Source organism: Musca autumnalis, unplaced genomic scaffold (genome assembly GCF_047663935.1).
Source record: "Musca autumnalis isolate F117 unplaced genomic scaffold, ASM4766393v1 scaffold_2, whole genome shotgun sequence".
NCBI lineage: Eukaryota > Metazoa > Arthropoda > Insecta > Diptera > Muscidae > Musca > Musca autumnalis.
The window spans coordinates 49051647-49077852 of NW_027411755.1; the positions used below are offsets into that span (position 1 = coordinate 49051647).

At 35.7% G+C, this 26206-nt stretch overlaps 1 protein-coding gene across 3 annotated transcripts in view; it reads left to right on the forward strand.

Annotated features, from left to right (window-relative positions):
* LOC141393973 (uncharacterized) overlaps positions 1-26206 on the forward strand; it is a 99221-nt gene that overhangs the window by 39334 nt on the left and 33681 nt on the right. The window contains exons 2-3 of one of the 3 annotated variants that reach the window (XM_073967650.1): positions 9498-9629; positions 9700-9753. The exons of 1 other annotated variant lie outside the window; for it this stretch is intronic. In XM_073967650.1, coding sequence (XP_073823751.1) covers positions 9620-9629; positions 9700-9753 — 64 coding nt within the window. In that variant the 5' untranslated portion in view covers positions 9498-9619. The remainder of the gene's footprint in view (positions 1-9497; positions 9630-9699; positions 9754-26206) is intronic. One more of the 3 variants, XM_073967652.1, reaches the window with a different exon arrangement.

Here is a 26206-nt window from a genome sequence, read left to right on the forward strand (position 1 = left end):
TTGTTTTCAACAAATATGGGCCGTAGTATTTTTAAAACTATATTCTCAACGACTATTGTTAAAACTACATATTCCTTTAACATTTGGTTACCTACACTACTTCGAATATGGCATAACTAAATCCCTTTAGTGATGAAAGTACTTCAATGTTCCTCGGAGGGGCAAAACAGTTGAATTGTAATACACTAAGCAGTATTTCATTAAACATGGCTCAATTATCTGCTTACTTACAGTATTATTGGCATTAAAAATAAGTGTAAACAATGACAATGTCTTAAGCATAGGAATTCAAATGTATGGAGCTATATCCAAATCTGTAGTGCGATTCTCTAACACATTTTTTGAGTTACCGACAAAAATCGGTAAGATTAAAACGCAAAATTATAAATGAAAAGTTCAAATAAAAGTTGGCAACACTGTTGCTATCGGTATAACGACTGCTTTTTATTCATCGCTTACTTACCGAAAAACATCGGTAGTTACCGAAATTATAAGCATTTTAATTTTACCGACAATTGTCGGTAACTCACAAAATTAGTTAGTGAATCGCACTACTGAACCGATTTCATTACACATTTGTTATAAAATAGTTATATGGGAGCTATATCCAAATCTCAACCGATTCTCGTCAAAAGCAATAGCTATAGTCCTTTGGTCAAAATTGCGACCATCATAATTTTTAACCCGGATAGAATAATAAATGCGACAAAAGTGCAATAAGGGATGGATGGGCACGTATAAATGGACTCAGAATGTGATGCTATGTAGATCATCGAAAGGAACCATTGACCTTTTGCATGTTACATACAAATGCACAAATTGATAATACCCCTTAACACAGTGTGGTGTAGGGTATAACAAACAATTCTAAAATCGTAAAATTTTATCATAAGAAGTTTAATGGCCAGTTTCATTAATACGATACATATACAAATTCGTTCAAACTACTACCAAACTTTTTTTTTGAAAAATATATAAAAATTTATGAGTCATGTTTGTTTTCAGTCAAACAAATATTTTCTACAACAACAGGAGTTTGGTTGCTAGTAATTCGAACGGATTTGATTTCGAATCATTTTAGAGAAACAGGCCATTAATTAATTATTTTGTCTTAAAATATTCAGCGTTAATAGAAATCTACTATACTATAATCATTCAATATCCATTATTCAAAAATGCAGATTTTTTTCACTGAAAATTGTAATTTTTCTGCAGATAAAAATGTATTTTTTTTCGTTGTAATTTTAAATATATGAAATATACATATGTAATGGATACTTTACACGATATGTTTTTACATATGTGTTTAAACTTATGTACATATATGCATTTTGTATGTACATATTTAGGGTTGGTCGATTTTTGTCATTCTTTTTCACATGAACATTGAGGATGTCCGAAGAAAGCATTCTGCGAAAAATGTATACATTTGACTGTTTTAGTTATCTAAATGTTATACAAAATTTATTTGTATAACATTTATCGAATCGGGACTTTCAAAAGTTGGTCTTAATATAACGTATACCTACTTTGGGCATCAATTACAGCTTGTAAACTCCTGGGAATTAAAAAAAAATACAATTCGAAATGTCATATTTTATTGGTATTTGTGCCATTGATCTTTATTAAGTCTCTCATACATATTAAGATTTACGTCTGTCTAGACTGTCTTGTCTTGGTAGAGTTTATATTATAATTTATAATTTTCAGTGTCCAAAAATTCAATTTTGACGTTGTCGATTAAATAATTGTTCAATGTTTCCTCCGAAATCCATATTTTGCCAAAGCCCTTGCTTTATATACAACCCCATGCCATAGAAAAACGGATTGTATAGACAAAAGACTGCTCTCACCAATTTTATTAACATTGAGTTTGTTGACAGAGCAATTGAATTAAAAATACAATTGTAATCATATTTTGTTCAAACAAAAACTGTATAGGGTTAGTTTTTAACGAAATCTACAACCTCAGATAAATATATAAATGAAAATCTTGCATTTTTTTAAATCGCCTTCAAAAAACGTTGAGTGTTTTTGTTTCGGTCGGTTAACAGCATATAACATGATGCGGTTCTCTTGAACCAACATTAAATGAATCGCCTGAGCGCTTTTTATCAAATCACGGTCAAAGTTCACATTTTTTGGGGGTTTTTAGGTTTTCACGCCCTACCAAAATGGAATAAAGAAAATGTTGTAGCATCGAAAATTCTCTACAAAATTGTCCTTTATGATATTTTTGTAGGTTTTACCATTTTTAAGATATAGATGTTCAGATTAGGACAACTCACTGACTGTATCGTCTCCATATGAAACAATGTCATGACTGCAATTTCCCTACTTTAACTTATATAACGCAAAAATGGTACAACCTAGAAAAAAAAATTACGAAATTTTCACAGCTATAAAATGTTTTTAGTCCCATTTTGACAATACATACAATGCAAACTCGCAAATACAATGCAAACTCGCAAACCTAACAAAAAACCTAAAACTGTGACCTGAACTTCTCTCAAAAATGGTAAAACCTAGGAACAAATCGTATGAGTAGTCCTTTATCTATACGATTCATTTTTTAACATCGAGTTCGTTTACAGAACAACTCAATTAAAAATACAATTTTAAAAACATCGTGTTCTAACAAAAACTGTATGGGGTTAGTTTTTGACGGAGTCGACATCCTCAGATGTAAAAGAAAATCTTGCAATTTTTCTCAAAAATCGACTTCGAAAAATGTTGAGTATTTTGGTTTGAGTCTGTTGACAGCACTCAACATGAGTAATCCTTTGTCTATACACTTCATTTGTCTATGCCCTTAGCATAACTTACAGTTCTCCGAACTATACAGTATGTATTGCATTTTTATTTTCCAGGGCTGTGAGAGGGTTGCGCCATATTTTTTGGGTTCCGTCGTAATAGTACAACACAACATCTCATCAGAAAACATAACGTCATCAAAGTACTTTAACGGGCTTGAAATCTTCTTAGTAGCAAATCTGATTCGTTCCTTTATATTTTGCGGGGAGAGAACTTTTTCCTCACCATTCGTGATGAATACTTGTTATGTAATACTTTTCTGCCTTTTTCATGTAACACACATACTCCAAAATCGTTTTCAATTACAGAACCAATCTTTTGTCTCTGGTTTGGGACCTATTATTGATTTCATTAATTATTTAGCCATTTCTTCAAATTACAGATTTTGAAATTGAAAATTGAATAGTTATGACTGTACATATCCATATACGATAAAATTCTTAATTGCAAATAAATCGTGGTAATATGCACCATTTTATTGCACGTTCATTGATTTGCAAACATTTAGTTATTACCAAAAAGTCAGGTCCATACAGTTTTTAGTTGTTGTTATTTCTGGCCGATTTCTGAAATTATTCCCCTAATTTTGTCTTCAATAGCAACTCATTTGTTCAACAAACCCAACATTATTTATTGAAAGAATTTTTGTTTTAATTATAAATTGAAAATCAAAATTTTTACAAATGCATCGTTTGTAATCATTTTTTCTAACTGGACTTTAACGAATGAAAATCTTTTGTGCGACACCTGTTATGTGAAAACAAAATCAGGATCGTTTTGTCTTTGTCTTTCTGTTATTTAGTGGTTTACGATAAAATAAATGCGCCTAAAAGTAAACTACAAAATTTGAAATTATGTGACAAAAATATTACGGCATCAAGAAGTTATAGCATTGTTAATTTGACACATGTCTTGCAGAAGGCCAACTAAGTGAATAAGTACGTAATAATAATGAAAAATAAGGATTTTTGTTGTTGTTATTATTGTGGTTCCAGGACGAATTTTCTAAAACCCGGCCTTATCTCACACATTTGCATCAACAGTGACCCACTGGTAAAATTTCAAGCCCCTCAAGAAATCTACATCCTCAGATAAATGTATAAATGAAAATATTGCATTTTTTAAATCGCCTTCGAAAAACGTTGAGTATTTTTGTTTGGGTAGGTTAACAGGATATAACATGATGCGGTGCTCTTGAAACAACATTAAATGAAAGAAACTTACACCTGGGAATAAAAAAATCGCCTAAGCGCTTTTTAAATAAATCACGGTCAAAGTTCACATTTCTGGGGGTTTTTAGATTTTCATTCTCTACAAAGTTATCCTTTATGATATTTTTGTAGGTTTTACCATTTTTAAGATATAGATGTTCAGATTAGGACAATTCACTGACTGTATCGTCTCCATATGAAACAATGTCATGACTGCAATTTCCCCACTTTAACTTATATATCGCAAAAATGGTACAACCCAGGAAAAAATTACGAAATTTTCAAAGCTATAAGATTTTTTAGTCCCATTTCGACAATGCTTGCCGTTTTCAAGCAAACTCGCGAAAACCTAACAAAAAACCTAAAACTGTGACCTGAACTTCTATATATCAAAAATGGTAAAACCTAGGAAAAAATCGAATGAGTAATCCTTTGTCTATACGATTCATTTGTTAACATCGATTTCGTTTTCAGAACAACTCAATTAAAAACACAATTTTAAAAACATTTTGTTCTAACAAAAACTGTATGGGGTTAGTTTTCGACGAAATCTACATACTCAGATGTAAAAGAAAATCTTGCAATTTTTCTCAAAAATCGACTTCGAAAAATGTTGAGTATTTTGGTTTGAGTCTGTTGACAGCACTCAACATGAGTAATCCTTTGTCTATACACTTCATTTGTCTATGCCCATACCATAACTTACAGTTCTCCGAACTTTACAGTATGTATTGCATTTTTATTTTCCAGGGCTGTGAGAGGGTTGCGCCATATTTTTTGTGTTCCGTCGTAATAGTGCAACATAATTTTCATCTCATCAGAAAATATAACGTCATCAAAGTACTATAACGGGCTTGAAATCTTCCTAGTAGCAAATCTGATTCGTTGCTTTATATGTTGCGGGGAGAGAACTTTTTCCTAACCCTTCGTGATGAATACTTGTTATGTAATACTTTTCTGCCTTTTTCACGTAACACACATACTCCAAAATCGTTTTCAATTACAGAACCAATCTTTTGTTTCTGGTTTGGGGCCTATTATTGATTTCATTAATTATTTAGCGATTTCTTCAAATTACAGATTTTGAAATTGAAAATTTAATAGTTATGACTGTACGATAAAATTCTTAATTGCAAATAAATCGTGGTAATATGCACAATTTTATTGCACTTTCATTGATTTGCAAACATTTAGTTATTACCAAAAAGTCAGGTCCATACAGTTTTTAGTTGTTGTTATTTCTGGCCGATTTCTGAATTTATTCCCCTAATGTCGTCTTCAACAGCAACTCATTTGTTCAACAAACCCAACATTATTTATTGAAAGAATTTTTGTTTTAATTTTAAATTGAAAATCAAAATTTTTACAAATGCATCGTTTGTAATCATTTTTTCTAACTGGATTTTAACGAATGAAAATCTTTTGTGCGACACCTGTTATGTGAAAACAAAATCAGGATCGGTTTGTATTTTTGCGTAATTATCACCAACTGCGACATCTGTTGCAATGGAAGATAACAAATGTCTTGTCTTTCTATTATTTAGTGGTTTACGATAAAATAAGTGCGCCTAGAAGTAAACTACAAAATTTGAAATTATGTGTGATCGTTTACGGTATCAAGAAGTTATAGCATTGTTAATTTGACACATATCTTGCAGAGGGCCAACTAAGTGAATAAGTACGTAATAATAATGAAAAATAAGGATTTTTGTTGTTGTTATTTTTTGTGGTTCCAGGACGAATTTTCTAAAACCCGGCCTTATCTCGCACATTTGCATCAACAGTGACCCACTGGTAAAATTTCAAGCTCCTAGCTTTAGCCGTTTTGGCTGGGCGTTGATGATGAGTCAGTCAGTCAGTCAATCACTTATCACCAAGCTCATTTATATATATATATAAAAAAGATAAAGATATGACATGTCTTCAGTAAAATCAAATATATTTTCACCACAAATAAATCGAAAGCTGTTTAAACAGAGCGCAAACATATTCTGTGTGAATTCCTAACGAAAAACTCTCTATACATTTATAGTGTCCAATCACAAGGACAATCTCGATAAAAATTGTAAAAAACAAGTAAAAAGTCGTTAAGTTCGATCGGGCCGAACTTTTTATACCCTCCACCATAAAATAGTCTTAATATATAATATATAATTGTTCCACAAACATCCCAGGCGGGACAGGGAAGACTTCTAGTCTTAATGAAAATGGAATAATTAGGGTCCTTTCACAATTTTAGGTGGAACAACTTTTCGACGATGGATAGACTCCTACTGCCTCCCACTATTGCTTAAATTACATTGTGAACACAAATGTTGGGGCAGAGATAATTCCTTTTGGAGATGAAAGCCCTTGGTGTATATTAAACACCTCGAAGGACAGATGCGCCGTGAGTCGAGCTTCCGCGTTATGGCGTGATGAAGTTTTTGCAAGAGACCCTGTAAGCCATCATGAATTAGCATTATATCTTTGTTTGTTGTTTTTGTAGAGCACATAAGCAACAGTGAACAAAGATATATCGCTAATCCCGGATGCCCCACAGGGTTCATAACAAAATTTTCATCACGCCATAACGCGGAAGTTCGACTCACGGCGCATCTGTCGTTCGGGGTTTATAATATACTCACCAAGGCCTTTCTTCCCCAAGAGGAATTTTCCATGCCCCAGACTTTCACCTCCATTTTGTTACACAGTGTTATTTAATCTAATCTAAAAAAAATGTGTTCAGCTAGGTGAAAGGTACCACCTACGGGGCTATATCAAAGATTCAACCTTTCTTTAACTTTTTTGGCGGAAAAGTTTTATAGCTGCAGGGAACTTCCAGAGTCAAATTGAGGGTAGTTTCATCAAAACAATGTAGACCCTTAAAAATGGACCCATGTTGACGAATTTTAGTGAAGAAATTTCGTGACCACTGAAAATTCCCGAAAATCGGGAGGTACAGTTATATGGGGGGATATACCAAAACATGGACATATATTGACGATTATTTTTGAATAGACAAAATTGTAGCTAAAATTCTCAAAATACCGAAAATAGGGAGATACCGTTGTATGGGGCTATACCAAAACATGGACCTATGTTGACGATGTTTCGTTGGAGATATTTTATGACCACTGAGAACTTCAAATGTCAAATTACAGCTATTTCGGTTAAAAACTATAGCTAAAATTCTCAAAATACCGAAAATTGGGAGGTACCGATATATGGGGGCTATACCAAAATATGGACCTATGTTGACGATGTTTGGTGGAGATGTTTCGTGATCACTGAGAACTTCAAATGGCAAATTACAGGTAGTTCGGTTAAAAATTGTAACTAAAATGCTCAAAATACCGAAAATCGGGAGGTACGGTTATAAGGGGCCATACCAAAACATGGACCTATGTTGACGATGTTTGGTGGAGATATTTTATGACCACTGAGAACCTCACATGTCAAATTGCAAATAGTTCGGTTAAAAATTGTGGCTAAAATTCTCAAAATACCGAAAATCGGGAGGTACCGTTATATGGGGGCTATACCAAAACATGGACCAATGTTGACGATGTTTGGTGGAGATATTTTATGACCACTGAGAACCTCAAATTGCAAATAACAGCTAGTTCGGTTAAAAATTGTAGCTAAAATTTTCCAAATAACGAAAATTGGGAGGTACCGATATATTTGGGGCTATACCAAAACATGGACCTATATTGACGATGTATCGTGGAGAGGTTTCATGAGCACAGAGACCCTCAAATGTCAAATTGCAGATAGTTCGGTTAAAAATTGTGGCTAAAATTCTCAAAATACCGAAAATCGGGAGGTACCGTTATATGGGGTCTATACGAAAACATGGACCTATGCCCATATCCTTTGGGATATAAGTTTTTTGATCACTAGGAACCCTAAGTGCCATGTTATAGCTAATTCGGTCTGCAAATGTGGCGAAGAACGTCAAAATACCTCAAATCCGGAGGTACCGTTATATGGGGGCTATACCAAAGAGTGGACCGATATAGCCCATTATCGAACTTGACCTGCCTATGGCAAAAAGACTCTCGGGTGCAAAATTTCAGCACTCTATCTCAATTATTGCGGACGCTAGAGTGATTACAACAGACGGACATGGTCAGAACGTCTTAGAATGTTATCCCGATCAAGAATATATATACTTTATAGGCAAATGATCGCAAATGATTAGTTCGGTGTGTTACAAACGGAATGACAAACTTAATATACCCTCCATACTATGGTGGAGGGTTTAACAGCTGATAAGCTGATAAGAATGTTATATGTTATGGTTACAGATTTCTTCTATTCAGAGACTCATAATGAAATTTCATTTGGAACATTTCCTTCTTTACCATTATTCCCAAAAAGTAAAGGATTTTGCTAGATTTTGATCCAGTATGGGATTATGTAAAATTAACAGTCCAAAATTAAAACATATAATTTCATCCTAATATATATATATATATATATATATATATATATATATATATAAATTTGTAATCTAATTTTTTAAGGAAATAGTATACATAGATGTATGGTTTATTTTGAAACTCATAGTGAAATTTTTTGTAGAATTTTTCATCCTTTGACACTTTTCACCTATAACCAAGTTTCATATTATTTCCATGTACCAACTCAAAAAAAGGAGGACATTTTTCAACAAACAAATTGGGAAATATTTTCCTGTTTTTTCAGCAAAATTGATACTGATATTTTCATGATATAAAATGTAAACAGACATTTCATGTCTTTGGTGACCCATAGTGAAATTTGATGAAGAATATTTTTGTCTCAGACATCATCTGTCTAAAATTATGTTTTGTGGGAGAATTTGAATAAACTCAGATGAAGTCCGACTTTAACCCTAAAACGTGTTTTTCATTTTTAGAGATACCTGGCGATTAGACAAGTGTTACAGATTTGTTGTATTCTGAGACCTATAGTAAAATTTTATGGCGAACAATTTTGTAGAATATTTGGATTTGATACAATCACATTTTTAAGGGGTTTTTGAAAGATTTTTGAAAAAATAGGACAAAAAAGACCACTTTGATGAACAGCATGAGGGTTAAAATTTTTAACAAAAATATTGCCCACATACTCCTCTGTAAAGTTGCCAAAGACACTATATACCTGAAATGCAAGAATTCAAAGATTTCTTAACTCGAATAATTCGAAAAAATTTAAAATGGGCAGAATTTGCCCCGCCTACTTTGGTTACTTTCCGACGTAAACTTTTAAAACGCCGATACACGTGTCTCATATTTTTAGCTCTACTTTCATAATCTACTCGAGTTTTCCCATCATTTTGAAAAAAAAAATTGAATTTTGTTGCACAGTGTAATAAGTATTTGACCAACCAATGTTCACCTGGCTATTTAGAACATCAACCCAATTGAATTTCTTTAAATTCTATAAAGTTATTTTATTAACAAATTCGAAATTTATATTATTAACAAATTTTTACCGTTACAGAGTCTTCGATTTTTTCTCTCTGGAATCTCAAATTCTTTCCTAGCAGTCGGAGATATATTGAAACAAATAGGAAACGCATACAGAATGACTGGTTGAATACAAGTCGTATATAACATCAATTTATGGAGATAGGTAATTTTTTATTATTAAAAAGTCTTAAAAAAGTAACAAACATACCTTGAGCTTTTTTCAAACCAAATAGCAAACCCATGCAAAATGACTGGCCGAATACAAATCGTATATAACATCAACTTGGGTAAATATTGATTATTGAAAAGTTAAAAAAAAATCGAAAAAATACCTTAATATTCTAGTGTGAAAAACTTTATTAGATCCCAGCAAAAATCCTCATTACAAACCTCCTTTCCCACCCATTATTTTAACAAGGGCATAACGCGCAAAATATCTGGTTATTTTGTAACCACTTTATACTCATTGATTTTCTTCCGATTTCGATACGAATTCGGATCGATATGTCGGACACAAATTTCCCTTCGCTCAACAACAACCTTTTGTATATATCTTATAAACAACATTTTAGTTTGTTGTCGAAAAACAAAATGGTTGGTTATAAAATTCGGATATAAAATTTTTAAATATTTTAAATATAAATGCAACATATAAAAATTCAAGCTAGTGTTGATAGACTCGTACACATAATTTACATTGTTGTACTATAACTACAAAATGAAAACATCAATGAAAATCATTCGATACGTTTGAAACTACAATCTTGCAATGAAAAGCATAATTAAGAAAATTGATCAAAAAAGGAGGCGTCAGAGAAAAAATTGTTTGCCCTCGATATTCATACGACCTTATTCCAAAATCGTTCAGAAATCTTTACGAAGAATCTGAAGATAACTCAGATTTTCATACGAGATGACTTTTCCAATACAAAAGTTCACCGAAGATTACTTTTCCTATACAAAAGTTCACCGGAGATGACTTTTCCTATACAAAAGTTCACCGGAGATGACTTTTCCAATACAAAAGTTCACCGGAGATTACTTTTCCAATACAAAAGTTCACCGGAGATGACTTTTCCTATACAAAAGTTCACCGGAGATGACTTTTCCAATACAAAATATCACCGGAGATGACTTTTCCAATACAAACGGTCCCGGGCGATGGCTTTTCCTATACAAAAGTACACCGAAGGTGACCTTTCCTATACAAAAGTTCACCGGACCTGACTTTTCCTATACAAAAAATCACCGGAGATGACTTTTCCTATACAAAAGTTCACCGGAGGTGAATTTTTCCTATACACAAGTTCACCGAAGATGACTTTTCCAATACAAAAGTTCACCGGAGATGACTTTTCCTATACAAAAGTTCACCGCAGATGACTTTTCTAATACAAAAGATCACCGGAGATGACTTTTCCAATACAAAAGATCCCCGGAGATTACTTTTCCTATACAAAAGTTCACCGAAGATGACTTTTCCTATGCAAAAGTTCACCGGAGATGATTTTTCCAATACAAAAGTTCACCGGAGGTGAATTTTTCCTATACAAAAGTTCACCGGAGCTGACTTTTCCTATACAAAAGTTCACCGGAGATGACTTTTCCTATACAAAAGTTCACCGCAGATGATTTTTCTAATACAAAAGATCACCGGAGATGACTTTTCCAATACAAAAGATCCCCGGAGATTACTTTTCCTATACAAAAGTTCACCGAAGATGACTTTTCCTATGCAAAAGTTCACCGGAGATGACTTTTCCAAAACAAAAGTTCACCGGAGGTGAATTTTTCCTATACAAATTTCACCGGAGCTGACTTTTCCTATACAAAAGTTAACCGGAGCTGACTTTTCCTATACAAAAGTTCACCGGAGCTGACTTTTCCTTTACAAAAGTTCACCGGAGATAACTTTTCCTATACAAAAGTTCACCGAAAATGACTGTTCCCATACAAAAGTTCACCGGAGATGTTTTTTCCAATACAAAATTTCACCGGAGGTGAATTTTTCCTATACAAAAGTTCACCGGAGCTGACTTTTCCCATACAAAATTCACCGGATCTGACTTTTCCCATACAAAAGTTTACCGGAGATGATTTTCCAATACAAAAGTTCACGGAGCTGACTTTTCCTACACAAAAGTCCACCGGAGATGACTTTTCCAATACAAAAGTTCACCGGAGATTACTTTTCCAATATAAAAGATCACCGGAGATGACTTTTCCTATACAAAATTCACCGAATATGACTTTTTCCATACAAAAGTTCACCGGAGATGATTTTTCCAAAACAAAAGTTCACCGGAGGTGAATTTTTCCTATACAAAAGTTCACCGGAGCTGACTTTTCCTATACAAAAGTTCACCGGAGATGACTTTTCCTATACAAAAGTTCACCGGAGATGACTTTTCCAATACAAAAAATCACCGGAGATGACTTTTCCAATACAAAAGATCCCCCGAGATTACTTTTCCTATACAAAAGTTCACCGGAGATGACTTTTCCAATACAAAAGATCACCGGAGAATACTTTTCCTATAGGTGAATTTTTCCTATACAAAAGTTCACCGGAGCTGACTTTTCCTATACAAAAGTTCACCGGAGATGACTTTTCCAATACAAAAGATCACCGGAGATGACTTTTCCAATACAAAAGATCCCCGGAGATTACTTTTCCTATACAAAAGTTCACCGAAGATGACTTTTCCTATGCAAAAGTTCACCGGAGATGACTTTTCCAATACAAAAGATCCCCGTAGATTACTTTTCCTATACAAAATTTCACCGGAGATGACTTTCCCAATACAAAGGTTCACCGGAGGTGAATTTTTCCTATACAAATTTCACCGGAGCTGACTTTTCCTATACAAAAGTTAACCGGAGCTGACTTTTCCTATACAAAAGTTCACCGGAGCTGACTTTTCCCTTACAAAAGTTCACCGGAGATAACTTTTCCTATACAAAAGTTCACCGAAGATGACTTTTCCCATACAAAAGTTCACCGGAGATGATTTTTCCAATACAAAATTTCACCGGAGGTGAATTTTTCCTATACAAAAGTTCACCGGAGCTGACTTTTCCTATACAAAAGTTCACCGGATCTGACTTTTCCCATACAAAAGTTTACCGGAGATGATTTTCCAATACAAAAGTTCACGGAGCTGACTTTTCCTATACAAAAGTCCACCGGAGATGACTTTTCCAATACAAAAGTTCACCGGAGATGACTTTTCCAATACAAAAGATCCCCGGAGATTACTTTTCCTATACAAAAGTTCACCGGAGATGACTTTTCCAATACAAAAGATCACCGGAGAATACTTTTCCTATACAAAAGTTCACCGAAGATGACTTTTCCCATACAAAAGTTCACCGGAGATGATTTTTCCAATACAAAATTTCACCGGAGGTGAATTTTTATACCCTCCACCATAGGATGGGGGTATATTAAGTTTGTCACTACGTTTGTAACTACCCGAAATAATCATTGTAGAACCCACAAAGTATATATATTCTTGATCAGCGTGCAATTCTACATCGATATAGCCATGTTTGTCCGTCTGTCTGTCTGTCCGCCTGTGGAAATCACTCTAGCGTCCGAACGAATTGACGTAGGTTGATAAAATTTTGGGAAAATATATTATATGTGCGAATTTTGGTATTGAAAGCGGGCTATGTAGGTCCACGCTTTCGTATAGCCCCCATACAAAATGACGCGTGACGCGTCGTCGTTTTAAGGAATTTTTAAGATATCTGTCCCATTTTACCTTCGAATTGGTTGTAGTTTGGTATTTTGTGTTTCCAGAGGCCAAAAAATATTCCTACCAAAGTTGGGTTATATAGGTCCACGTTTTGGTATAGCCCCCATAATACGATATCTCCCGATTTTCGATATTTTGAAGGTTTTATTCTCATTATCACACCGAGATGGCTGAAATTTGGTATTTAGTCTTCTTTAGGCTTATAAAACTTTCACCCAGAATTTTGTTGGTATAGGTCCACGCCATCATATAGCCCCCATAGAACGGTACCTTCCGAATTTCGGGTTTTTGAAGGTTGTGGTCACATTAATCCACCGAAATGGCTGAAATTTGTGGTGGAGGGTATAAAAAGTTTGGCCCGGCCGAACTTAGCGCTTTTCTTACTTACCGGAGATGACTTTTCTAATACAAAAGTTCACCGGAGCTGATTTTTCCTATACAAAAGTTCACCGGAGCTGACTTTTCCTATACAAAAGTTCACCGGAGCTGATTTTTCCTATACAAAAGTTCAATGGAGATGACTTTTCCAATACAAAAGTTCACGGAGCTGACTTTTCCTATACAAGAGATCACCGGAGATGACTTTTCCAATACAAAAGTTCACCGGAGATGACTTTTCCAATACAAAATTTCACGGGAGATGACTTTTCCTATACAAATGATTACCGGAGATGACTTTTCCTATACAAATGTTCACCGAAGATGACTTTTCCTATACAAAAGATCCCCGCAGCTGACTCTTCCTATACAAAAGTTCACTGGAGATGACTTTTCCAATACAAAAGTTCACGGAGATGACTTTTCCTATACAAGAGATCACCGGAGATGACTTTTCCAATACAAAAGTTCACCGGAGATGACTTTTCCAATACAAAATTTCACGGGAGATGACTTTTCCTATACAAATGATTACCGGAGATGACTTTTCCTATACAAAAGTTCACCGGAGCTGACTTTTCCTATACAAAAGATCCCCGCAGCTGACTCTTCCTATACAAAAGTCCACTGGAGATGACTTTTCCAATACAAAAGTTCACGGAGATGACTTTTCCTATACAAGAGATCACCGGAGATGACTTTTCCAATACAAAAGTTCACCGGAGATGATTTTTCCAATACAAAATTTCACGGGAGATGACTTTTCCTATACAAATAATTACCGGAGATGACTTTTCCTATACAAAAGTTCACCGAAGATGACTTTTCCTATACAAACGAACCCCGGAAATGATTTTCCTATACAAATGTTCACCGTAGATGACTTTTCCTATACAAAAGTTCACCGGAGATGACTTTCCGTAAACAAAAGTTCACCGGAGATGACTTTTCCAATACAAAATTTCACCGAAGATGACTTTTCCCATACAAAAAATCCCCGGAGATGATTTTCCTTACAAAAGTTCACCGAAGATGACTTTTCCTATACAAAAAATCCCCGGAGATGATTTTCCTATACAAAAGATTCCCGCAGCTGACTCTTCCTATACAAAAGTCCACTGGAGATGACTTTTCCAATACAAAAGTTCACGGAGATGACTTTTCCTATACAAGAGATCACCGGAGATGACTTTTCCAACACAAAAGTTCACCGGAGATGACTTTTCCTATACAAAAGTCCACCGGAGATGACTTTTCCAATACAAAAGTTCACCGGAGATGACTTTTCCAATACAAAAGTTCACCGGAGATGACTTTTCCTATACAAAAGTTCACCAGAGGTGAATGTTTCCTATAAAAAAAAGATCAACGGAGGTGATTTTTCCTATACAATAGTCCACCGGAGATGACTTTTCCAATACAAAAGTTCACGGAGATGACTTTTCCTATACAAAAGTTCACCGGAGATGACTTTTCCAATACAAAAGATCACCGGAGAATACTTTTCCTATAGGTGAATTTTTCCTATACAAATTTCACCGGAGCTGACTTTTCCTATACAAAAGTTCACCGGAGATGACTTTTCCTATACAAAAGTTCACCGGAGATGACTTTTCCAATACAAAAGATCACCGGAGATGACTTTTCCGATACAAAGGATCCACGGAGATTACTTTTCCTATACAAAAGTTCACCGAAGATGACTTTTCCTATGCAAAAGTTCACCGGAGATGACTTTTCCAATACAAAAGATCCCCGTAGATTACTTCTCCTATACAAAAGTTCACCGGAGATGACTTTTCCAATACAAAGGTTCACCGGAGGTGAATTTTTCCTATACAAATTTCACCGGAGCTGACTTTTCCTATACAAAAGTTAACCGGAGCTGACTTTTCCTATACAAAAGTTCACCGGAGCTGACTTTTCCTTTACAAAAGTTCACCGGAGATAACTTTTCCTATACAACAGTTCACCGAAGATGACTTTTCCCATACAAAAGTTCACCGGAGATGATTTTTCCAATACAAAATTTCACCGGAGATGATTTTTCCAATACAAAATTTCACCGGAGGTGAACTTTTCCTATACAAAAGTTCACCGGAGCTGACTTTTCCTATACAAAAGTTCACCGGATCTGACTTTTCCCATACAAAAGTTTACCGGAGATGATTTTCCAATACAAAAGTTCACGGAGCTGACTTTTTCTATACAAAAGTCCACCGGAGATGACTTTTCCAATACAAAAGTTCACCGGAGATTACTTTTCCAATATAAAAGATCACCGGAGATGACTTTTCCTATACAAAAGATCACCGAATATGACTTTTTCCATACAAAAGTTCACCGGAGATGATTTTTCCAATACAAAAGTTCACCGGAGTTGAATTTTTCCTATACAAAAGTTCACCGGAGCTGACTTTTCCTATACAAAAGTTCAACGGAGATGACTTTTCCTATACAAAAGTTCACCGGAGATGACTTTTCCAATACAAAAGATCACCGGGGATGACTTTTCCAATACAAAAGATCACCGGAGATGACTTTTCCTATACAAAAGTTCACCGAAGATGACTTTTCCTATACAAAAGTTCACCGGAGATGACTTTTCCAATACAAAAGATCACCGGAGATGACTTTTCCTATACAAAAGTTCACCGGAGATGACTTTTCCAATACAAAAGATCACCGGAGAATACTTTTCCTATAGGTGAATTTTTCCTATACAAATTTCACCGGAGCTGACTTTTCCTATACAAAAGTTCACCGGAGATGACTTTTCCTATACAAAAGTTCACCGGAGATGACTTTTCCAATACAAAAGATCACCGGAGATGACTTTTCCAATACAAAAGATCCACGGAGATTACTTTTCCTATACAAAAGTTCACCGAAGATGACTTTTCCTATGCAAAAGTTCACCGGAGATGACTTTTCCAATACAAAAGATCCCCGTAGATTACTTCTCCTATACAAAAGTTCACCGGAGATGACTTTTCCAATACAAAGGTTCACCGGAGGTGAATTTTTCCTATACAAATTTCACCGGAGCTGACTTTTCCTATACAAAAGTTAACCGGAGCTGACTTTTCCTATACAAAAGTTCACCGGAGCTGACTTTTCCTTTACAAAAGTTCACCGGAGATAACTTTTCCTATACAAAAGTTCACCGGAGCTGACTTTTCCTATACAAAAGTTCACCGGATCTGACTTTTCCCATACAAAAGTTTACCGGAGATGATTTTCCAATACAAAAGTTCACGGAGCTGACTTTTTCTATACAAAAGTCCACCGGAGATGACTTTTCCAATACAAAAGTTCACCGGAGATTACTTTTCCAATATAAAAGATCACCGGAGATGACTTTTCCTATACAAAAGTTCACCGAATATGACTTTTTCCATACAAAAGTTCACCGGAGATGATTTTTCCAATACAAAAGTTCACCGGAGGTGAATTTTTCCTATATAAAAGTTCACCGGAGCTGACTTTTCCTATACAAAAGTTCAACGGAGATGACTTTTCCTATACAAAAGTTCACCGGAGATGACTTTTCCAATACAAAAGATCACCGGGGATGACTTTTCCAATACAAAAGATCACCGGAGATGACTTTTCCAATACAAAAGATCCCCGGAGATTACTTTTCCTATACAAAAGTTCACCGGAGATGACTTTTCCAATACAAAAGATCACCGGAGAATACTTTTCCTATACAAAAGTTCACCGGAGATGATTTTTCCAATACAAAATTTCACCGGAAGTGAATTTTTATATCCTCCACCATAGGATGGGGGTATATTAAGTTTGTCACTACGTTTGTAACTACCCGAAATAATCATTGTAGACCCCACAAAGTATATATATTCTTGATCAGCGTGCAATTCTACATCGATATAGCCATGTTCGTCCGTCTGTCTGTCTGTTCGTCTGTGGAAATCACTCTAGCCCCCCTCTAGTCCCCATATAAAGTACGCGTCATTTTAATATATTTTGAACGTATTAGACACATTTGACCACAGAATTGGTTGTACTTTGTGTCTTCAGAGGCCAAAAAACATCCTACCAAAGTTGGGTTATATAGGTCCAAGTTTTGGTAAAGCCCCCATATAAGGCACCATATAAAGTACGCGTCATTATACCCTCCACCATATGGAGGGTATAATTAAATTTGTCATTCCGTTTGTAACACATCGAAATATTCGTCGGAGACCCTATAAAGTATATATATTATTGATCAGCGTAAAATTCTATGTCGATTTGACCATGTCCGTCTGTCCGTCCGTCCGTCCGTCCGTCTGTCTGTTGAAATCAAGATACAGCTCGCAATTTTAAAGATAGAGAGTCAAAATTTGGTATAGAAGTTGTTATTACTTGCAGGATGGTTGGTATTGAAAATGGGATATATCGGTCCACGTTTTGATATAGCCCCCATAGAACGGTACCTCCCGATTTTCGGTATTTTTAAGGTTTTAGCTTCATTATCACACCGATATGGCTGAAATTTGGTACGTAGTCTTCTTTATGGGTATAAAACTTTCCCCAAGAATTTTGTCGGTATCGGTCCACACCTTCATATAGCCCCCATAGAACGGTACCTCCCGATTTTCGGTATTTTGAAGGTTTTAGCTTCATTATCCTACCAAAATGGCTGAAATTTGGTACGTAGTCTTCTTTAGGGGTACAAAACTTTCTCCCAGAATTTTGTCGGTGTCGGTCCATACCTTCATATAGCCCCCATAGAACGGTACCTCCCGTTTTTCGGTATTTTGAAGGTTTTAGCTTCATTATCACACCGAAATGGCTGAAATTTAGTGCGTAGTCTTCTTTCGGGGTATAAAACTTTCCCCTAGAATTTTGTCGGTATCGGCCCACACCTTCATATAGCCCCCATAGAACGGTACCTCCCGATTTTCGGTATTTTGAAGGTTTTAGCTTCATTATCCTACCAAAATGGCTGAAATTTGGTACGTAGTCTTCTTTAGGGGTACAAAACTTTCTCCCAGAATTTTGTCGGTGTCGGTCCATGTCTTCATTTAGCCCCCATAGGACGGTACCTCCCGATTTTCGGTATTTTGAACGTTGTGGCATCAATATTCCACCGAAATGGCTGAAATTTGGTATTTAGACTTCGTTGGGGGTACTCAAACTTCCCCTTTAAATTTGTCGGTATAGGTTCACGCCTTTATATAGCTCCCATGGAAAGGTACCTCCCGATGTTTCGTGTTTTGAAGGTTGTGTCTTCAATATTCCACCAAAATGGCTGAAATTTGGTATTTAGTCTTCAATGTGATATAAAACTGTTCGCCAGAAATATGTCTGTACATGTCCACGCTTTCATATTGCCCCATTTCTGACTAAAATTCGTCGGTATAGGTCCACGTTTCGATATAGCCCCCATAGAACGGTACCTCCCGATTTTCGTAATACTGAAGATTGCGACGTCAATATCCAACCGAAATGGCTGAAATTCGTTATTTCGTCTTCCATGAGTAAAAAAATATTCCAGAGGAGTATTATCAGCATAGGTCCACGTCTTCCTATATCCCCATAGAAGCGTACTTCTTGATTTTCGGTATTTTTTAAGTTTTAGCCTCATTATCATACCGAAATATATGAAATTTGGTATTTAGTCTTCTTTGAGCCTAAAAACTTTCCGTAAGAAATTTGTCGGTATAGATCGACGTTTTGAAATAGCCCTCATAGAATGGTGCCTCACATTGTTTTACCGAAATTGCTGAAATTTAGTATTAAGTCTTCTTCATACACGAAAGGAATCAAATTATTCCATTTTACTTCAATACAACTTGTGGTGGAGGGTATAAAAAGTTCGGCCCGGCCGAACTTAACTCCGTTCTTACTTGTTTTAATATATTTTGAACGTATTAGACCCATTTGACCACAGAATTGGTTGTAATTTGGTACTTTGCGTCTTCAGAGGCCAGAAAACATTCCTATTAAAGTTGGGTTATATAAGTCCACGTTTTGGTATAGCCCCCATAATACGATATCTCCCGATTTTCGATATTTTGAAGGTTTTATTCTCATTATCACACCGAGATGGCTGAAATTTGGTATTTAGTCTTCTTTAGGCTTATAAAACTTTCACCCAGAATTTTGTAGGTATAGGTCCACGCCATCATATAGCCCCCATAGAACGGAACCTTCCGAATTTCGGGTTTTTGAAGGTTGTGGTCATATTAATCCACCGAAATGGCTGAAATTTGTGGTGGAGGGTATAAAAAGTTTGGCCCGGCCGAACTTAGCGCTTTTCATACTTGTTCCTATACAAAAGTTCACCGGAGATGACTTTTCTAATACAAAAGTTCACCGGAGATGACTTTTCCAATACAAAAGATCACCGGAGATGACTTTTCCTATACAAAATTCACCGAAGATGACTTTTCCCATACAAAAGTTCACCGGAGATGACATTTCCTATACAAAAGTTCACCGGAGATGACTTTTCCTATACAAAAGTTCACCGGAGCTGAATTTTCCTATACAAAAGTTCACCGGAGATGACTTTTCCAATACAAAAGTTCACGGAGCTGACTTTTCCTATACAAAAGTCCACCGGAGATGACTTTTCCAATACAAAAGTTCACCGGAGATGACTTTTCCAATACAAAAGTTCACCGGAGATGACTTTTCCTATACAAAAGTTCACCAGAGGTGAATGTTTCCTATAAAAAAAGATCAAGCGGAGATGATTTTTCCTATACAAAAGTCCACCGGAGATGACTTTTCCAATACAAAAGTTCACGGGGATGACTTTTCCTATACTAAAGTTCCCGGAGCTGACTTTTCCTATACAAAAGTTCACCGGAGATGACTTTTCCTATACAAGAGATCACCGGAGATGACTTTTCCAATACAAAAGTTCACCGGAGATGACTTTTTCAATACAAAAGTTCAGCGGAGAAGACTTTTCCTATACAAAAGATCACCGGAGATGACTTTTCCTATACAAGAGATCACCGGAGATGACTTTCCCAATACAAAAGTTAACCGAAGATGACTTTTCCTAAACAAAAGTTCACCGGAGATGACTTTTCCAATACAAAAGTTCACCGGAGATGACTTTTCCTATACAAAAGTTCACCGAAGATGACTTTTCCTATACAAAAGATCCCCGGAGATGATTTTCCTATACAAATGTTCACCGTAGATGACTTTTCCTATACAAAAGTTCACCGGAGATGACTTTTCCTATACAAAAGTTTACCGGAGATGATATTTTCTATACAAAAGTTCACCGGAGATGACTTTTCCTATACAAAAGTTCACCGGAGCTGACTTTTCCTATACAAAAGTTCACCGGAGATGACTTTTCTAATACAAAAGTTCACGGAGCTGACTATTCCTACACAAAAGTCCACCGGAGATGACTTTTCCAATACAAAAGTTCACCGGAGATGACTTTTCCTATACAAGAGATCACCGTAGATGACTTTTCCAATACAAAGGTTCACCGGAGATGACTTTTCCAATACAAAAGTTCACCGGAGATGACTTTTCCAATACAAAAGTTTACCGGATATGACTTTTCCTATACAAAAGTTCACCGGAGATGACTTTTCCAATACAAAAGTTCACCAGAGGTGAATTTTTCCTATAAAAAAAGATCACCGGAGATGACTTTTCCTATACAAAAGTCCACCGGAGATGACTTTTCCAATGCAAAAGTTCACGGAGATGAATTTTCCTATACTAAAGTTCACCGGAGATGACTTTTCCAAAAGTTCACCGTAGATGAATTTTCCAATACATAAGTTCACCCGAGATGACTTTTCCAATACAAAAGTTCACCGGAGAAGACTTTTCCTATACAAAAGATCACCGGAGAAGACTTTTCCTATACAAAAGATCACCGGAGATGACTAAAGTTCCCCGGAGCTGACTTTTCCTATACAAAAGTTCACCGGAGATGACTTTCCTATACAAAAGTTTACCGGAGATGACATTTCCTATACAAAAGTTCACCGGAGATGACTTTTCCTATACAAAAGTTCACCGGAGCTGACTTTTCCAATACAAAAGTTCACCGGAGATGACTTTTCCTATACAAAAGTCCACCGGAGATGACTTTTCCAATACAAAAGTTCACCGGAGATGACTTTTCCTATACAAGAGATCACCGGAGATGACTTTTCCAATACAAAAGTTCACCGGAGATGACTTTTCCAATACAAAAGTTCACCGGAGATGACTTTTCCAATACAAAAGTTTACCGGAGATGATTTTTCCTATACAAAAGTTCACCGGAGATGACTTTTCCAATACAAAAGTTCACCGGAGAAGACTTTTCCTATACAAAAGATCACCGGAGATGACTTTTCCTATACTAAAGTTCACCAGAGATGACTTTTTCAATACAAAAGTTCACCGGAGATGACTTTTTCTATACAAAAGTTCACCTGAGATGACTTTTCCAATACAAAAGTTCACCGGAGATGACTTTTCCCATACAAAAGTTTACCGGAGATGACTTTTCCAATACAAAAGTTCACGGAGCTGACTATTCCTATACAAAAGTCCACCGGAGATGACTTTTCCAATACAAAAGTTCACCGGAGATGACTTTTCCTATACAAGAGATCACCGGAGATGACTTTTCCAATACAAAAGTTCACCGGAGATGACTTTTCCAATACAAAAGTTCACCGGAGATGACTTTTCCAATACAAAAGTTTACCGGAGATGATTTTTCCTATACAAAAGTTCACCGGAGATGACTTTTCCAATACATAAGTTCACCCGAGATGACTTTTCCAATACAAAAGTTTACCGGAAATGACTTTTCCTATACAAAAGTTCACCGGAGATGACTTTTCCAATACAAAAGTTCACGGAGATGACTTTTCCTATACAAAAGTTCACGGAGATGACTTTTCCTATACAAAAGTTCACCGCAGATGACTTTTCCAATACAAAAGATCACAGGAGATTACTTTTCCTATACAAAAGTTCACCGGAGATGACTTCTCCTAAACAAAAATTCACCGGAGATGACGTTTCCTATACAAGAGATCACCGGAGATGACTTTTCCAATACAAAAGTTCACCGGAGATGACTTTTCCAATACAAAAGTTCACCGGAGATGACTTTTCCAATACAAAAGTTTACCGGAAATGACTTTTCCTATACAAAAGTTCACCGGAGATGACTTTTCCAATACAAAAGTTCACGGAGATGACTTTTCCTATACTAAAGTTCACCGGAGATGACTTTTCCAATACAAAAGTTTACCGGAAATGACTTTTCCTATACAAAAGTTCACCGGAGATGACTTTTCCAATACAAAAGATCACCGGAGATGACCTTTCCTATACTAAAGTTCCCCGGAGTTGACTTTTCCTATACAAAAGTTCACCGGAGATGACTTTTCCAATACAAAAGTTCACCGGAGATGACTTTTCCAATACAAAAGTTTACCGGAAATGACTTTTCCTATACAAAAGTTCACCGGAGATGACTTTTCCAATACAAAAGTTCACGGAGATGACTTTTCCTATACAAAAGTTCACGGAGATGACTTTTCCTATACAAAAGTTCACCGCAGATGACTTTTCCAATACAAAAGATCACAGGAGATTACTTTTCCTATACAAAAGTTCACCGGAGATGACTTCTCCTAAACAAAAATTCACCGGAGATGACTTTTCCTATACAAGAGATCACCGGAGATGACTTTTCCAATACAAAAGTTCACCGGAGATGACTTTTCCAATACAAAAGTTCACCGGAGATGACTTTTCCAATACAAAAGTTTACCGGAAATGACTTTTCCTATACAAAAGTTCACCGGAGATGACTTTTCCAATACAAAAGTTCACCCGAGATGACTTTTCCTATACTAAAGTTCCTATACTAAAGTTCCCCGGAGCTGACTTTTCCTATACAAAAGTTCACCGGAGATGATTTGCCAATACACAAGTTCACCGGAGATGACTTTTCCAATACAAAAGATCACCGGAGATTACTTTTCCTATACAAAAGTTCACCGGAGATGACTTCTCCTAAACAAAAATTCACCGGAGATGACTTTTCCTATACAAAAGATCAACGGAGATGACTTTTCTATACAAAAGTTTACGGGAGATGACTTTTCCTACACAAAAGTTCACCGGAGATGACTTTTCCAATACAAAAGTTCACCAGAGGTGAATTTTTCCTATAAAAAAAGATCATTAAGATATCGTTACGATTTCGTATCCGATATCGGACGTAGCGTCCTAATTTTTTTTCGATTTCGTTACGATTTTGGTACGATTGGTTGCTGGGTATGTTTGTATGCACGGAATCTACAAAACAAAAACAAATAAAAACATTTGCTCCCTCTTCCACGCTCTTTCTTTGAAAAAGAAAGCGACAAACGGCAATAGTTTAGTCAAAAGGGCTTTGCTTAGCCAAGAAGATCTGATAAACATATTGAATGGAAATGTCATAAACTGGAGTCAGTTAGCAAACTTTAATATTATTTTAACACACTTAAAGCCACTTATTTAAACGCCACCAATATCGCATACTTTTTGGGGCTTTCTTCATTTTGTTATAATATTGTCTGTTATCTGTCATTCCACGGATATAAAGTTTCATTTGTCCTACGCATTTCGACGCATTTGGTCTAAAACCCAAGCAATTCAAAAAAATCTACTTTTCTGTAATTTTCGACTTGTGATGAAAAATTCAAATATGCCATAAAATTTAATAATAAAAAGTGTTACATTCATATAACTTCGAGGATTTATTGGTATTGTCATGAAAGAACACGTCCATCCAATTTGTTGGGACTTTTAAAAGAACCCCCTAGTTCAGGAAAACTATTCGTTTTAGAGAAAAAGTAATTTTTTTAAAAATGCTTAGAAAATCTAAAAAAAAAATCCTAAAAAATTTTAAATTTTCTATAAAAACAAAATCTCGGCGCAAAGTGGGTTAGTAATATTTTAAAATAACCTTAAGCCAATAGGTTAATACTCCAAACTTCAGCAAATAGATATGTAACTCTTACTCTGAAAAAGCTTTTGTAGTGTGAGTTGCCGGAGGCTTGAACTACTTACCAATATGCGTCCACGAAGGATCTTTGGATGGGTTTTCTGAAACAAAAAAAAACAAGTAAATAAACTATGAATATACATATCTTAGCAATCGGCGAATATATGCATTACATTTTAAATAATTCTTGTAGTTAGCTTTTTACATTCGTTGAAAGGCATGCATAGTCGGTTGTGCTCATTCACTTATTAACTGTTAGTTCTTTGATACTTGTGAAAGTTCACAAGAGCTAAAATATCAGTCGGCTTACCGATTTTTGTATACCCTCAATATATCCCAAAAAAATCTCATGACGACATAAGGTAAAACTTACAGAATGATGCAGGCTCTAAACTGCTGCTAAACGTAAAGTTATGAGCGTGTTCAGTGGGATTCTTTAGTCTTTTCGCAGGCTACTTGAAATCAACATTTGGTAGATACTACAATAACAATGGTAATAGTTTGTCATCTCAGCTACTTCATTATTCATTTGATGCTAACTAAAGTACAATGACATTATTACAGAGTGCTATTCTTATTTCTATAACATTAAAAATTGCAATAATAGGGATGATTATGATGATGGTATCTGTGATCATGTTCTGAAATCCTGTGCAAAAACTTTATCGCGTTTTTAATAGATTTCTTTGTGATGGAATTTTTGCAGATAAATGGAGATCCGTGAAAATATGATGTACGAAAAAATGATTTTTATGTTCAAATCAATAATTATTTTCCAACAATATGGCTTTTATGACAACATATCTGCGACATCCAATCTTCCTTATGATCTGAATGTCAGATCGAAACTGTTTATTTCTATTTGTGTGGAACAGAGCGGCCTTTTTTACTTTAAGCTCCGAAAAAAAAATATATTGCGAAGGTATTATAAGCCGAAAAGCTCTTCGAAATTAAAAATTATATTATTTATCCCGGCGTTTACACACAGACAGTATTGGCAAGACAATAGCAAAGTTACAAACCATTTTCACCAATACATTCATAATTTTCTTTATACATATTTAACAATTTATAAATGTATTTGTGAAAAAAGTTTGTATTTTTGCTATTGTCTTGCCAATACTGGCATTTGTAAACGCAGGGTAAATAACACTTTTGTGAATTTTAACATTGGAAGTTTGTTGCGGCGTTTATAAACATTATATTTTTGATGAAAAATTTGATATTGTGATCGATGACATGTTTATGCATAAGTAAATAAAAAGAAAAACACAAAAAGTTAAGAGAGTGATTGCGACAGAAATGTGGTGTGGGTCCTTGTCTTTCAGCCTAACCCGGCATCCTTGGTCCCAGAATTAAGTCTCTGGCACGGCCTCGTAACCATGAAGGCTACCACCAGTTGGTCCCCAAACGAAGCCGGGACTGGTGGCTCGGAATGCTTGCGACAATAAAACATCAAACTATAAATACCCCTGCCAGCATTTGGAAGTGAGTTTCTCACTCCCTAGCCTAAGACGACACTCCTGAGACACGCCAAGGAAGATCGTTGGTGAAGTTCACAAACAATTATTACGATTACCTTTTATCGCGTGTACCGACACTTCG